Source organism: Rhinatrema bivittatum, chromosome 1 (assembly GCF_901001135.1).
Source record: "Rhinatrema bivittatum chromosome 1, aRhiBiv1.1, whole genome shotgun sequence".
In the NCBI taxonomy this organism is placed as follows: Eukaryota; Metazoa; Chordata; class Amphibia; order Gymnophiona; family Rhinatrematidae; genus Rhinatrema; species Rhinatrema bivittatum.
This window is the reverse complement of record NC_042615.1, coordinates 570,957,583-570,974,496: the sequence shown is the minus strand read 5'-3', so window position 1 is coordinate 570,974,496 and position 16,914 is coordinate 570,957,583. Positions and strand designations below refer to the sequence as shown.

Below are 16,914 nucleotides of genomic sequence, written 5' to 3'. Positions count from 1 at the left end.
AATTCTGGTCATCACATCTCAAAAGAGATATAGTTGCACTGAAGAAGGTACAGAGAAGGGCGACCATAATGGTAAAGTGAATGGAACAGCTCGCCTATGAGGAAAGGCTGAAGAGATTAGGGCTGTTCAGCTTGGAGAAGAGACGGCTGAGGGGGGATATGATAGAGGTTTATAAAATCATGAGAGGTCTAGAATGGGTAAATGTGAATTGGTTACTCTTTCGGATACTAGAAGCACTAGGGAACACTCCATGAAGTTAGCAAGTAACACATTTAAAACAAATTGGGGAAAATTCTTTTTCACTCAATGCACAATAAAGCTCTGGAATTTGTTGCTAGAGGATGTGGTTAAGGCAGTTAGTGTAGTTTGATTTAAAAAAGGTTTGGATAAGTTCCTGGAGGAGAAGTCCATTAACTGCTATTAATCAAGTTGACTTAGGGGTAGATTTTTAACGTGTGCGCGCTACCCAGTGTGCACATGGATGTGCCGATTTTATAACATGCATGTGCCAGCATGTGCATGTTATAAAATTTGGGGCGCCACACACAAGTGGGGGGGAGAATTATGCAATTTCCACATGGCGACGCAACCCGGCCTTCCCCGGTTCTCTCCCAGTCCGCTCCTTAATTGGAACTTCACTACCCCCTGCCCATACTCCCTCCCTCTTCCCCTGTGCTCCCCGACCCCTTAAGAGGTCATACCTTTTTATTTTTCCTTTGTTTAAGAACTTACGTCAGTTCCTGAGCTGGCATAAGTTGCACGTGCCGGCAGGCTGCTGGCACGCGATCCCCCGGCACAGCAGCAAATGGCTGCTGTACTGGCCGCCTCCAGCTCCACCCCTCCCTGCCCCTTGGACCATCCCCTTTGCGAGGCCCGGCTCTTGTGCACGTAACGGGGGTTACATACACAGCTGGGCCCCTTCTAAAATATGCGCGGCGCACACAAGGCCCGGCTGCTCGCGTAACCCCCGGATTTTACACGCGGAGGGTGCTTTAACATTCGTCCATTAGGGAATAGTCACTGCTATTACTGGCATCAGTAGCGTGGGATCTACTTAATGTTTGGGTACTTGCCAGGTACTTGTAGCCTGGATTGGCCACTGTTGGAAACAGGATGCTGGGCTTGATGGACCCTCGGTCTAACCCAGTATGGCAACTTCTTATGTTCTTATGTTCTTAATGTAAACTGACCAATGCTCCCAATATGGGCAAGAGTTTGAGCAGCTCTTTTACCCCTTCCTCCTCCTCCTCCCGACAGCAGACTTGTAGAAGCAGGAAGGGAGGAAGTCTGGCTGCTAGCACCATGGCTATGGAGGAAGAGGGGGGCCCGCTGATGTCAAGAGGCTGCATAGCCTGAAGCATCAGAAACAGCAACACTCCTGCTGACCGCCTGACACAGGTCCCCATCACCCCTCTGCATGGGCCTGCAGGCATTGCCAAACACGGCAAGCAGCATGAACAGGCAGCGTAGCAGTGAGGCCTGTCCATCGACTGGGTGCACAGACACCTGGTACCATGGTTTTTCTCTTATGCTATTGTTTTCCTGCACCTGGATTTGTGGAGTAATGTTCTTACATAAAAAAAAGTTCTATCGAGATTATAGATAAATAACTAATATTTATGTTAAGGATTTTTTGACCACATAAAAAAAAAAGCACACAACAAATTCCAAATTAGTTTCGGTCTTTGAAACTAGTCTCATCTGTGGGATTGGCACCTTGTTTTCCACCCATTCAGACTGCCAGGAATCTACCAGAACATTTAAGTTATTTTATACATAAAAAAATATTCCCATCTATTTTTGATTAATGCTTGTTCTTTTCTTTCCAGCTGTGAGAAGATTTGCTTAGAAGATACAGACGCCGGACTCAATAATGACTAGAATACTTACCTAGCAGAATATTTCCAACTATAAAGAGCATGCCCAAATTTGTCATTGAGATTTACCTAGGAATCTAATAGATTATTTTTAATTAGACTGAAATGATGTTTTCATGGTTCAGCACTTGACACTTGGAAGGATGGGTGTGTAAAAATAAAATGTTGAATGATTTGCTATTTACTATTGTATTTATAGTGATCAAGAAAAAGTGTATGTAAAACCCTCACCCAGAAAATAAGATCTGAAGTCATTTTCAAAGTGGCTGCACATCTGCATAGTCCGTGGGTACCCCCCCCCCCCCACCGTGGAATTTGCACAGGCAGCAAAAATTTTGAGGTGGCAAAAAGTGGCCCCTGCCATTGCCGCCTCACTTTTCCTTAAGGCCAAAACCAGTAGCGCAGCTTCAGTGAACTGCCCCGTGGCAGAAGAGTCCTCAGTGGGCTGACGGCACGGTTTCAATCCGCAGCAGTGCAGCTTCAACGACACCGCCCCCGCAGCACAACTTTACTGATGTGGCCCTCCCCTAGTGGTGAATCTTTAGTGTCACAACTCCCCAGCAATGCATCTTTGCTGTCACGGCTCCCTCCCTGCCAGAGGCACAACTTTACTGATCTGGTTCCCCCTCCTGGTAACGCATCTTTACTGAAGCAGTACCCCACTCCCCTGCAGTGCATATTTACTGACGTGGCCTCACCACCGGCAGAAAATCTTTACTGACCCTGCCCCTCCCTGGCCAATCTTTACTGACACAGCCACCTTCCCAGCTGTGCATTTTTAGTGAGGCAGCCTATGTATATGTGTGATTGTGTGGGAGAGATAGCTGCTGAGTTTGAGAGAGTGCCTGTTTGTATGTGTGTGTGAGAGAGGGCCACTGAGTGTGTGAAAGTTTCTGAGTGTAAGTGGGAGAGCCACTGAGTGTGAGAGCATGTGTATGTGTGTGGATGGGTGGGAACATGTGTGGGTGTGGGTAGATGGATGTGTGTGTATGAGGGAGAGAGCAACTGAGTGTGAAAAACGTGGGGCTACTGGTGAGAGAGTGCCTGTGTTTGAGGGAGAGAGAGCCACAGTGTGAAAGAGAAACACTGAGTAGGAGATAATGCTTGAGTGTGTATGAGAGGAAAAGAGCACTGAGCGTGAGGAAGTCCTGTGTATAAGTGTGTCTGTAAAGGAGAGAGAGCCACTGAGTGTGAGAAAGTGCCTGTATATGTCTGTATGTGGGAGGAGGGAGAGCCATTGAGTGTGTGAGAGCTTATGCATGAATATGAGGGGGAAAGAGTCAATGAATGAGCATGTGTGTATGAAGGATTGTGTATGAGAATGAACATGTATGTTAGAATGTGTGTGTGAGAGAAAGAATGAACGTGTGTTAGAGTGTGTGTATGAGAAAGAGAGGAAAAAGTTTGTCCCCCCCCCCCCCTCCCAATCCAGGAAAATCTAAGTGTCACTGGAAATCAAAAGTTCCCAGGTATAGAGAGTGGAGGATTCTTTTTATCCCTATTAGTTTTAAATAATTGGATGTTTATTTGTTGTGTCTGCTGTTCTGAAATATTTTATTGGTGTTTGGTAGATGTTGTTCATTTACCTGAGCGCTGCGTTATTCAGGGAGTTCAAATCATTACCTGCTTGTGCAGGGAGTTTACTATCTGCCAAACAGTGGCTTGTTTCAACCATCCTCTACTACTAAAAATTTTAAAATACCTTGAAACTTACCCCGCCTTCTCCTCCCCAGAGTTACCAGTGATGAAACAGACTTTCAGTTTCAAAAGCAAACATTTATTAAGTAGCTTAGAGATCTTATAAGAATTGGCAGTATCTGTTTATTTCATACATGCATACAAAAATCAAGATAGCGGAAACCGAAGGAACGAGATTGTGTTTCCTTCAGGGAGTAAACAGAGACAATTACAGAATATACTGCTTCTCGTGCTATGCTGATTGCTCATTGTTTTAAATTTGCATTACCTTTTTATACACTGTTAAACATGGCTCTCATATACTTCTACCCCTCCCCTCGCTCATCCCCTATGCTTGCTGGTACTTTTCCTTCATACGCCTCTCAGATGTCACATATTCTGCTTCTCAGGCTTGTTTAACTTTCTTGGCACCTTCCTTATTTCACATTCATTTCTACACTCTTACGCCACTCCCAGCCTTGAGCTGACAATTACATTTTTTTCCTCTTCAGGCCTTGTTATTCCAATTACTAGTCAACATGAGGCATTTTTCTTAAAGCAATAATTAACCTAAATCTTCAATGTATAACATTTTTGTATGCATTTTTAATTATTGAATATTGTTCTATTCTACAGATGATTTGACATGTTATTCTTTTTATTGGTATGGCTGATGTTTTTGATGTATTATATTTCTTGATTGCATTTGATGATTATCAATGAATAGTGATTTTCTTTTTTTCCCCTGCTGCAATGTTCCACCATTGTATTGTTGTGGTTTCCATTTCAGTTTTTTGTCTGCCTGTTTCTATTTATACTTTATAGTCTGTTTATTCTATTTATCAAGGGTCTGTCTGTGTTCTGCATCTGTTATTGAGGTGAGATATTCTACGAGCATGTACTTTCTGTATAGGGATCTATAGCAGCTTGGCTCATTCAGTTTTGGGGTTGCAGGACCAGTTGTAATATTTGCAGTGTTGCCTTTTCATAGGTAGGGTTGTTACTGATTGAGTGCTGGCATTTAGAGCTGTTTTGGTATTGAAGGTTTACTATATTGTAATTGTAATTTAGTTTTCTTGTGGCTATCTGAGGGACTAGCCTACACTCAATATGCTTTCTAGTAAACCTAAAACCACATGAGTTCCAAATGCATTTTTTGCAGGGTTTTCTGGTTGGCACCAAAGCAGTGGATGTAAATATTAGTTATAAGTGATATTTTTGTCTCAGAAGACTGTACTTTAAATACCCCTTTATGTAAAATCTCCCTTTTTGGGTTGGGGAAATGGTAAATAAGACATTTAAAAATAAATGCATACTTATCTGGCTAACCTCGACAAGATATTCAGTGGCACAAGTGTGCCACTGAATCTACCTGGCTGTCTTAAAGTTAGCCAAATTATTTTATCCAGCTAACTTTAGGGCTGCTGTTTTACTGACCTAAAATTATCCAGCAATATTAGACAGATAATGCTAAAAATTGAAGTTTATCCAGCTAACTTAGGGCCAGATTCATTAAGGCCTTTCTCCCATTTTGTGTCTATGGAAAAAACCCTTAGTGAATCAGGAACTGGAGCAGGATAACTGGCCCCTGTCCTCTCTAAACTTAGCTGGCTAACTGTTTAGCTGGATAAAGTTAGCCACCTAAGTCTAGGGCAGTCAAACCTCAAACCTATGCCTTCATTAATACAGTAACACCCCTCCATCAGTTCAATTTGTTTTGTCATTTCTATATATTTTATACCTATTATGCTATATCTTTATTTAGTGACATCCACTATTAGTCTGCACTTATTTTTAGACTTCTGGGCTGGCATATACAAGGGTCTGTAGTGCTAGATACCCAGAAAGTAGGAATTATCTAGCAGCCACTGAATATTCAGTTAAGTTCAGTGGCCATTAAATAGCCCGATAAGTCATTTATCTGGCTATCTGAGTAGATGGAAAGTCAGTGGACAGGCAGTGGGTGGATCGGAGTGGTGCTACTTATCCTTTGGGGATATGCTGAAGTAAATTAAATCCGGTCCATTTTGTTGTACTGCTGTACAACAAAATGGTGGCCTCCACTGAGGAGGATGTGCCGGAGTTAATTTACTCCAGCATGTCCCCAGCAGGGAAGACTGAAGAAAGTTGACTGAAGAAAGAAAAAAGAAGAATGAAGACTGATAGGAGGCTTGGGCTCCAGCCTCCAGGCCTTAGCCTGACCATGGGCCGCGACCCAGGCATTGGGAACCAGTCTCTAGACTGAGCCCCAGCATTGGGGCCTCAGTCTGAACTCTGGTCTAGGCCAAGGCCCAGGTGGTGGGACCTGGCCTTCAAGCCTGGACATTGTATAGGGCCTAGGCCAAGGTTTCAGCAGTCTAGGGCTATGCAAGAATAGGTTTCGGCCTGGGCCTAGACCTTGCATGCGTATCCTCTTTGGACTGGGTAAGTGGGAGCCAGGGGGGATCCTAGCTCCAGCATTTTTCTGGGTGGGAAGGATAGGTGGTGGGATCGGGAGGCCTTGGGAGGCCCTATTCTTTTTTTTAGGTTTGTTGGGTTTTTTTTTGGGGGGGGGGGGGGGGTTAATGTTTTGTTTTTTTAAGTAAAAAAAACAAAAACAAACATTAAACACAATGAAACCCCCAACCCCACCCCGATAATGAAATGAAAAATAAAACAAATATTTTATCCCTTCACACTCCTAAAGCTATACCCTGGCTTTTTTTTTTTAATTTTTTATTTATTAATGTTTCAATATGAGTACATTGAAAACAATTCAAAACAGAAAAAAGGAGAAAATTTCCATCAATATAACACAAATTATACAGATTGTATTTCACATCCACTTTATAAGAATATAGGGGAGAACCATTAATTAAGCGGATTCATAAGATTCTATTCATCTTGAACAATATTTAACTGAAACACTGTGTAGCACAACAGATAAACTCAATGACCACCTCCCTCTACAATATAGATCAGGAGTGGGAGTCTAAATAGATACGTAGGTGTTCTGGATCTGTGAAAATATATCTATCATTTTGGTAAATAATCATACACCTGCATGGAAATTTTAAGTAAAATCTGGCCCCTCTAGAGAGCACCTGATTTCTTAATGATAAAAATATTTTCCTTATCTCCTGTGTCCTCCTGGTAATGTCCGGGAATACTCTTATTGAGGCTCCATAAAAAAGCTGTGTATGTTTCTGAAAGGATTTTTTCAATATATCATCTCTATCTTTAATATACAGAAACGTCACCAACAGCGTGGCTCTCTGTTCAATTTTTGCTTCATAGGATTTTTCCAAAAAGTCAGATAGATTATCAAAGGAAACTTTATCTTGTTCTTCTTGTTGCTGCTTGTTTTTTTTTCATTCCTGGAACGTAATAAATCTTCGAAATCTTTGGAATGCTTGATTCTGGGATATTCTAAATATTTACTAAATAGCTTTTCAGAAGATCTGCCGGTTTTGCCCATTTTGTCTTAGGAAAGTTTAAAAATCTGAGATTGTCTTTCTCATTTCGTTCTCTAGAAAATCCATTTTCTTCATAACCATGTTCTCAGATTTTTTTTAATTTTGTTTGTAATTCTTTCACATCATTAAGTTATTTTTCCACTTTAGTCGAAAAATTCTCAAGTATTTGTACTTTATTTTCAAGCTTTTGGGTTCCCTCCATATTCTTTTTAACTGATTTAGATAAATCATTTATTGCCAGACTTATGTTAGTTAAAACTTTCCAAATCTCAACAAGAGTCACCTTTTCAGGCATTTCCAGAGGGGCTAACACCACTTGTATCTCCGGCTCCTTACCTCCTGTTTATAGAGGGCCTTCTGTGTCTACCTCTTTCTGCCATGCTGTGCCATTGCTGTCCCTGGAGCCCTTATCTATCGGGCTCTCCGGAGTCGATGGTATCCCCCCATCTCTCCTCTGGGTTTCAGCGCGGCCGTCCGATGTCAAAAACGCTGGCATATTCAGTTGTTCCGTTCCCCCACTTTCCGGGGGCTTATAGACCAGAGAAGGAACCGTTGGTGCTCCGGGGCTTAACGATGCCTCTTCGGCCAGGGCGTCGGGCGGCCGCTCTCCGCCTCCAACGCCAGCGGCCACGCTCTCCGGCGTCTGTTGTGCTAAACGAAAAATCTCCTCTACCATCTGCTGTCGGGAACTAGCGTCAGGAGTGGAGGTAAAAACCTCACAAATTTTTGCTTTTCTTTTCGAATGAGGCATTTAGAGGTAAGTTTCGAAGGTAATTCAATATAAGAAAAGCTAAATAGAAAAAGAGCCTCAGGAGAGAAGGTTTCCCGTGCTCACAGTGTGGCAGCAATTTTGGTTCTCCAACTTTTTTTTTTTTCAGAAGGCAAGGTGGTTTGTTTCCTGGTAGATGTGTAAAGGACCCTCATTCCAGATCTTAGGAGCATAGCAACTGAAGGCTCGTTGTCTTGTGCAGTTCAATTTGACAGAAGTCAGGGGTGGGGAGGAAAGAAGGCCCTTTTGTGAGGGTCAGAACTATATAGCTGGGGTACAGAAGGCAAGGGGAAGGGTGAGAAATTCCAGGACCTGTTTGTTCGCCACATTTTCATTATTTTGTTCCAGTTTGATGAGGATTATATGAAAGAAAGCTGTCTGTGAGAACCATCCATGCACCCTCCATTTTGTTTGGTTTCAGAAATTCTAATCTCTGATTATAGCTGAATTAGCCTTGGAAGGCTACAGCTCAGCAGCAGGCTCTGGCTCTGGCTGAGATAATTTTCTTCCAAAAGTAAGGTGGACCGGGCAACTGCATGCCCTCCTCCCACTGCTACCACCCCTGCAGTTGCTGACTGTGGTCCACATCAGTCCCCTCTGCCAACATCAACCTATACTGCCCTGCACATCGGTGTTGGTTTGAAACACGTGATGCCAGTAGGGCTGTGCTATTCTCATGGCACTGGAGAAATCAGAAAACCTTGAGAGAACAGTGAGATGTTGCTGGTCCCACATAAATAAGATTAGTCAGTGGGCCTTGGGGACATTGATGTATAGATCACAAGGATGGAGGAAGGAAGTGGCATGGGAGTGTAACCCCTGGGTGGGCCAGATCTTTCTTACTTGTACGCAGGGGCCATAGGAGAGAAGAGATAATTGCACACATTCTTATTTACTAGGGATGTGTATTATTCATTGCTCCATTCGTTTCTGTGGTACGCACATACATTATGGATTTATAGTGTGCTCATAAAATGGATAGTATGTGCACATGTTTATTATCAAGTTACACACGTATCATCTGTTTAACGCACGTACTATAAATCCGCGAGGTATGTGCGTACGGCCGCAACGAAGGAAATGAATGGAGCAACAAATGCACATCCCTACTATTTACTCTCTCTCTCCCTCTCGGTCGCTCCACGGATAGCATGAAATCTGAGTCCCAGGGTTCCCAGTGGGGAAGAACAATAGTTCTAGGGTCCCTTTTTATTTTTGCAATAGCCCCGTAAAATTCCCTTTCTGTCCATGTAAACACACTAACAATGAACACAGTCTTTTCAGCCACAAAACACACTGAGAAGCAGGGTGATTTCCAACTTCTTTTAATGATAGTTGACTTGATGACTGATGTATATTTACAGCTTCATTTCTTGTTCAAATAAAGTCAACACAGTAGATAGAATAATAAACTTGTGATCTCACTTCTATAGCAAAGTCTTTTAATTCCTTTGGAAGCACTTTTATTAACACCTGAATCTTTTCTTCTTCCCAGTTACTCCAAATCCTTGAATCTTCCCAGACTGAAGATAGTTCAATCCTCTTTTGTATTCCCAATTTTAATTCCATCTTCTCCCCACTGAAGGTGGTCAGAATACAGTCCCAATATTTTGTCAGAACATAGTCCAGTCCACATAACTTTTCCTGAATTCTTCTTAAATACTTTATCTCTCTTAGGGCTGGATTCATCATTCTTCGCAGAATGAGGAATCCCGCGAAAAAGGGGACGGGGGGGTGGGCCTCTGCACGCAATAAACCTTTAGAAAATAACCCCCTTAGAGGGTCATTTTCAATAGGTTTCGCACGTGAAAAGGTATTTTTCGCGTGCGATAGGGTGATTGGAGTGGAGTTGGCCCCGGAAGAGGAGGAGTTGGGGCGGCACCGGGGCTGACGCTGCGGAGACATTGCTAGCGGCAAAAAGGTAAGGAAGCTTATCGTCACCAGTTTCGCGCCAAATAACTAGATCTTTTATGGTGAGTTATTAGCACGCATGTTATAAAATCGGGCATAGATTTGTTCGCGCCGGGTTGCGCGAACAAATCTATGCCCGCACATAAGTTTTAAAATCTGCTCCATTATTTTTAAATATTAAACTTTAGAACATAGCAAAAGACTTGCCATACTGGGTCTGACCAAGGATCCATCAAGCCCAGCATCCTGTTTCCAGCAGTGGCCAAGCCAGGTCACAAGTTCCTGGCATGATCCCAAGGGATAGATAAGTTCCAAGCTGATTATCCCAAGAATAAGTAGTGGATTTCTGCAACTCTACCTTAATAATTGTTAATGGACTTTTCCTCCAGGAACTTGTTCAAACCTTTTTTAAACACAGCTACACTAACAGCTTTTGCCAAATACCCTGGCAATGAATTCCAGAGCTTAATTATGCGCTGAGTAAAAAAAAATATTTTCACTTTTTAGTTTTAAATGTATTACCTCATAACTTCATTCTCTGTCCCCTGTTCTTTGTACTTTTCAAAAGAGTAAACTGATTAACGTTTTCTCATTCCATTCAATATTTTATAGACCTCTATTATATCTCCCCTCAGCCGTCTCTTCTCCAAGCTGCAGTCCTAACCTCTTTAGTCTTTCTTCACAGGGGAATTGTTCCATCCCCCTTATCATCTTGGTCGCCTCTTCTCAGTACCTTTTCTAATTCTGCTATATCTTATTTGAGATGTGGTGACCAGAACTGCACACAGTATTCAAGATGAGGTTGCATCAAGGAGTGATACAGAGGCATTATGATATTCTCTGTTTTATTCTCCATTCCTTTCCTAATAATCCCTAGCATTCTATTTGCTTTCTTGGCTGCTGCTGCACACTGAGCAGAAGATTTCAACGTTTTTTCAATAATGACATCTAGATCCTGTTCCTGAGTGGTGACTCCTAATGTTGAACGTTGCATTATGTAGCTATAATTTGGGTTACACTTCCCTGAGTGCATCACTTTGCACTTATCCACATTAAATTTCAATTTCCATTTGCATGGCCAGTCTCCCAGTTTTTCAATGTCCTTTTACAATTTCTCACAGTCCTCTAGTGATTTAACAGCTTTGAATAATTTTGTGTCATCTGCAAATTTGATCACCTCACTTGTTTCAATTTCCTGGTCATTTATAAATATATTAAAAAGCAGTGGGCCCAGAACAGATACCTGGAACACTCCAATATTCATCTTTTTCCATTGGGAAAATTTACCATTTAGCCCTACTCTAACCAGTTGTCAATCCATAATAGGTCATTGCCCCCATCCCATGACTTTTTAATTTCCTAAGAAGTCTCTTATAAGTGACTTTGTCAAATGGTTTCTGGAATTCTAGATATACTATATCAAATGGCTCACCTTTATCCACAGGTTTATTTACGCCTTTAAAAAAATGTAGCCAATTTGTGAGGCAAGACTTTCCTTGGCTAAATCCATGTTGCCTTTGTTCCATTAAACTATGACTGTCTATATGTTCAGCAATTTTGTTCTTTATGATAGTTTCTACCCTTTTGCCTGGCACTGACATCAGACTCACTGGTCTGTAATTTCCTGGATCATCCCTTGATCCCGTTTTAAAAATTGGCATTGCAATGGCCACCCTCCAGTCTTCAGGTACCATAGATAATGTTATTGATAGTTTACAAATTTCCAATAGCAGGCCCGCAATTTCATTTCTCAGTTCTTTCAGCACTCTGGGCTGTATGCCATCTGATCCAGGTGATTTGCTACTCTTTAGTTTGTCAATTTTCCCTAGTACATCTTCCAGGTTCACTGAGATTTGTTTCAATTCCTCTTAATCATCACCTTTGAATATAATTTCTGGCATGTGCATATCTCTTACATATTCCTCAGTAAATACTGAAGCAAAGAATTAATGTAGTACCTGTGCTATGGCTTTGTCATCTCTACATGCTCCTTTTACCCCTTGATCATCTCATGGTCCAACTGACTCCCTTGCAGGCTTTTTACCTTGAATGTACCTGAAAAAGTTATTATAAGTTTTGCTTCCATGGCAAGCTTCTTTTCAAATTCTCTCTTTGCTTTCCTTATCAGTGCTTTGATCTGTTTTGCCAGTACTTATGCTGTTTCCTTCATTTGGATCCCATTTCCATTTCTTATTTAAACAATTTTTATTTACCATTTTTTTACTGGGAGGTAGTCAAAACGGTTTACAAGGTGAGCATACATGTTAAACAAAATATAATAGTAAATACAGGCAAAGGTATGTAATACAAGAAAATAAATTAAAAGGTTTGAGTTAAATTTAAATCATAAGAACAGGTAACATAATTAAAATCGAAGCAGAAAAGAGTTAGATTCCAAATGGATTGTCAAAAACAGACATGTAGTAAAAATATTGAAGGAGGTCTCCGGCCTAATGAGCTAGTCAGGAAAGGTGGTGGGCGCTGAGTCATTATTTCTTACTGGGGAATGCAATATTTAAATTAGGGGTTGCTTGTCAAGGAGGTGCTGGGGACACTTGCGCTGGTTTAGAAAACAGATGCTGAATTTATCGGCATCTGTTTCCCTAATCAGCGCACACCCTTGTTAACAGAGCGTCCGTCTCCTGAACCTGTCCGCCTGCACTTTTTTTAAACTTTTTTTTAAACTTGTTTTAAAATTTTGTTCCTTCTACTTAATATCACAAGAATATTAAGTAGGAGGATGCACAGAAAAGTAGTATTTTTGCTTTTCTGTACAACTTTTGAGAGTGTTCAGCAATTAACGCCTGCTCTAGGCAGGCATTAATTTTTAAGTGTGAAAATGTGCGTTTTAGATGCACCTTTTTTTTTTTGCATTGCGGGTGATTCGCTAATAGCCTCATCAACTTGCATTTGCATGTGATGAATGCTATTAGTTTCCATGCGTGTTGGATGCGGGTTGTGTAGGCGCTAATCCCCTTATTGCATAAGGGGGTTAGGTAGCGCTTATACAACCTGCGCCCAACTGCAGGTTACCCAGTGTATTGCATTGGCCCCAGAGTGAGAATTCAGCAGTCTCAACCTGCTCAATTTCCTAATTTTGCAAATTTGTCTGATTTTCTTGAAAATTCCAGTGCTGAGATTATTGAGCGTTCCACATTACTTGTTTCTTTTATTTCTGAACAAGATTAAAGTGAAGTGATGAAAAAATATTTCAAGAATATTTCCTCTTTGTTTTATGGCAGATGATCTGTATTTTTCCTGATTTTGCATGTTCTACCCAGGAGAGAAGGAAAGATTTTCTTGCTCTTGGGTCGTAGGCTATTTGCTTAGGATGTTCCTTTGTTCTCAGATATCCTTTTTCTGTAAGTAAGGTGGTCCACTTTGGCAATTATTGCAACCGCTCTACTTCTCTACTGGGATGCCCTATTTTCCCTGCTCTCTTAGTATCCTTCAAAGATACATCATTCTGAACCATGCACTTCTGAATGACTGCCGGCTTTCCCCCCATCATCTAGGTTAAAAGCTGCTCTATCTCCTTTTTAAAGCCAGCAGCCTGGTTCCACTCTGGTTAAGGTGGAGCCCAAGCTTTCAGAAAAGGTCCCCCCTTCCCCAAAATGAAGCCCAGTTCCTAACAAATCTAAAACCCTCTTCCCTGCACCATCTTCTCATCCACGCCTTGAAAATTTGGAGCTCTGCCTGCCTCTGGAATCCTGCACGAGGAATGGGAACATTTCTGAGAATGCTATCCTGGAGGTTCTGGATTTCAGCTCTCTACCTAAAACCCTAAATTTGACTTCCAAAACCTCCCTCCTGCACTTTCCTATGTCATTGGTACCCACATGTACCAAGTCAGCTGGCTCATCACCAGAACTATCTAAAATCCTATCTATGTGATGCGTGAGGTCCAACACTTTCGCACCAGGCAGTCAAGTTACCAAGAGATCCTCACGTCCACCAGCCACCCAGCTATCAACCTTCCTAATAATTGAATCACCAACTATAACAGCCGTCCTAACCCAACCCTCCTGGGCACGTGCCCCTGGAGACCTATTCATCTTGAGGGCAGGTCCTAGGTACAGGATTGCTTCCTGCCTCATCAAATTGTTGCTCTCTTTCTAAGTGGCCTTTCTCCTCCAAGGCAGTACAGGGCTACTTGATTGGAGGTGGGACTTCTCTACTATGTCCCTGAAGGTCTCCCCTTAGCTCTGTCTCCCTTAGCTCCTCCAGGTCTGCCAATTTTGTTATATATATATATGTGTGTGTGTGTCTGTTTCTGTGTCTGTGTGTGTCTGTATTTGTGTGTGTGTGATTTAAGAAAGCTTGAAGAGTGGTCAAAGATTTGACAGCTGGTTTAAATGCCAGGAAATGCAGATATATGCATCTGTTGTGCAGTAATCCAAAAATGCTGTATGTGATAGAAGGTGAAAGACTAATGGGCATGATCTGGGATAGAGACCTTGGGGTAATAGTGTATGGCGATTTGAAGGCAGTGACAGTGAGAAGGCAATAGCTAAAGCCAGAAGAATGTTGAGCTGCATAGAGAGATTCAAAATCAGTAAGAAAAAGGAGGTAATAATGCCCTTATATAGGTCCTTGGTGAGGCCTAACCTGGGGTATGGTGTTCAGATCTGGAGACCATATCTCAAAAAGGAAAGAGATAGGTTGGAGGCAGTTCAGAGAAATAGTGTGGTGTCTGAGTTAGGAGACGTATGAAGAGAGGCTGAAGGATCTGAATATGTATACCCTGGAAGAGTGACCTTCAGATACCTGAAAGGTTTTAATGATGCATTAATTTCAAACCTTTTCCACTGGAAAGGAAACAGTAGATCTAGGGGGTCACGAAATGAAACCCCAAGGGGGACAACTCAGAACCAACATCAGGAAATATTTCTTTATGGAAACGGTGGTGGATGCCTGCAAGACCCTTCCAGAGGAGGTGGTGAGGACAACAGCAAAAATGAAATAAAACGGGCAATTGATAAACAATGCAGATCCCTAAAGGCTAGAGGTTGAAAATGAAGGAGCATGGGAGTAACCTGCACAGAACAGTAGTTACTACATTTAGCAGAAGACAAGGGAATTACTAACTTTTAACAAATTAGCTTTAATTAGCTTTGATGCTTTTGACACAACTGCAACATCACTTTCTGCTTCGATGGCAGGGAGAAAAAGGGGAAATTGATTCAGACGATAGCCAACGCTGAGTCCCGACTTTTACGGTGCAGGGTACTGATACGCAGACACTAGCAGAAAAATCACAGGACTGCTTCTACGGCCAAGCAAAGCATTTTTCAAGCAGCATTGTCTGAATTATCGAGAAGGCTGCTCACCGCCTAACATTGATGTTAGCAGTAATTTTGTTATGGATTTGACAGTTGTTTAGTTTGATTGTAAATATTGCTACCCTTAACTTGAGGCTTGGTTGTAACCAGCATGGAGCAGCAGTTACTACTCTTTAACCTGCAGGTCTGGGCAGACTGGATGGACCTTTTTTTTTTTTTCCTGCCATCATTAGTTTGTTACTATGCATGACCTAGTGTTAAAATCTGCCCCTGTAAGTAGTTTAACACAGTGGTTCTCAATAGGTGTGTCAGGACCGCCATGGGGGCTAATGAAAACATATATACATATTCCACAGGAATCCCCCAGACCCCCAACAATGGGTGCGGAGAAGAATGAGGACATTTTCCTGTACAACTCACCATATATAAAGATACTCTGAGTCTGGTGTCATCTCAGTAACAGCAACACTCTCTGCTATGAGATGCTTTGTAAAATAATACAAAACCTGAAAAAAAACAACTCTTCAGCACATATGTAGCAAACCTGCCATACCACAGGAGCACTGACTCCAAGGACTCAAACAGCAATAGCCCTACCTATGAAAAGACAGCAGTGCAGCACCAATGCAATATCATATTGAGAAATCACAACAAATAAGACTGATACAATTCACTACATACTAGTCACACAGCACACAGACAAACCAACTTTCACCAAATACCGAAGAAATAACCACAAATTACAAACGTAGAGACAAAACCTGGAATGGAAACCCCAAGCCCTTCTGCATGCAGTACAAAACTGGAGAACTAGTAATAGGAATGTGAAGGGGAGTCCAAGCCATCGCTAATACTGCCCTTGTAATTTGAATATCCAATGAGTTTAGGAGGGGGATTTGTGTTTTTTCTTGCTCCCTATGTGATGATCCCATCTTTTTGGGGTTATGGCATCTGGTTTAAATATTGCTCGGGAGCATGCTCAGAACTTCAGACGGTCAGGTGCAGCCAAAGATTCCTTCAGGATCTTAAGCAAGATGAATTAGTATTTTGAGATTCCCCCCAGATTTCAAATACTTTTGGGAGAGCTTTGGATCCTCTCAGCATCTATGTGAAGGAGAGGGAAATGTTGGGACTTTCCAAAGGGTCTCAGAAGGGAGAGTGCGGAGTACTTTTTGGATGGGCCTTTTCTTTGCTCATCACTTTTGCATTTTGATATTGGAAGAGTTTGGATTTTTTTGGACTTTGACTTGACCAGTTTGAACGGCAGGGCATACGCTGGCATTCCAGAGGATTTGGGGCAAGAGTCTGATTGCCTGAGTGATCTGAAGAAGCAAGGGTAAGATGTTTTTTTAATACTTTTTGATACAAGGACTTACAGAGCTGAAACCCATTGAGATCGTGATACAGTTTTTCCAGTCTGAAGAAAAAGTAAAAACCTGGACCAGTTGCAGCTAGATGTTTTTGCACATAGGGGCCGTTGTCCTACAGTTTTTATGCTTGGGGATTTTCTTGTATCTGCTGATTGATTTTATGCTGGAACCCCATTCTGGTTTTCCACATTGCAAGGGGAACAATTTTTCTCCCTGGATAATGGATGCAAGAGAAGTGAGAAGGGAGGTGACACCTAAGATGGACAAATTAACAATCATCTTCATTGCTATTATATTTTTGATACTGTTCTGTATTTTTGGCATTGCGGCTTGCATTGGTTTATTTAGGTTACAGTAAAGACTATTTTATTTGAACACCATTTGTGGACTCCAGAGAGTGTTACTCCTAATTTTCCTACCCTTGTTGCCGTTTTTGTCTTCATTGCTCCATTGTGAGCATTGAGAGTAAAGAGTAGATGGACACACCGGAGGGCCCAGGAAGATTATTTTTCCTCCCTGTCCAGACTGAACCTGGACCCGTACCACCCCAAAATGACAGATAACGCATCCAAA

At 41.9% G+C, this 16,914-nt stretch overlaps 1 protein-coding gene across 2 annotated transcripts in view; it reads left to right on the top strand.

Annotated features, from left to right (window-relative positions):
- The window catches only part of HSD17B3 (hydroxysteroid 17-beta dehydrogenase 3), a 350,724-nt gene extending 347,461 nt beyond the window's left edge, over positions 1-3,263 (top strand). For both annotated transcript variants that reach the window (XM_029617712.1, XM_029617702.1), the window contains one exon: positions 1,830-3,263. In XM_029617712.1, coding sequence (XP_029473572.1) covers positions 1,830-1,835 — 6 coding nt within the window. In that variant the 3' untranslated portion in view covers positions 1,836-3,263. The remainder of the gene's footprint in view (positions 1-1,829) is intronic.
- The last annotated feature ends 13,651 nt before the right edge of the window (positions 3,264-16,914 follow it).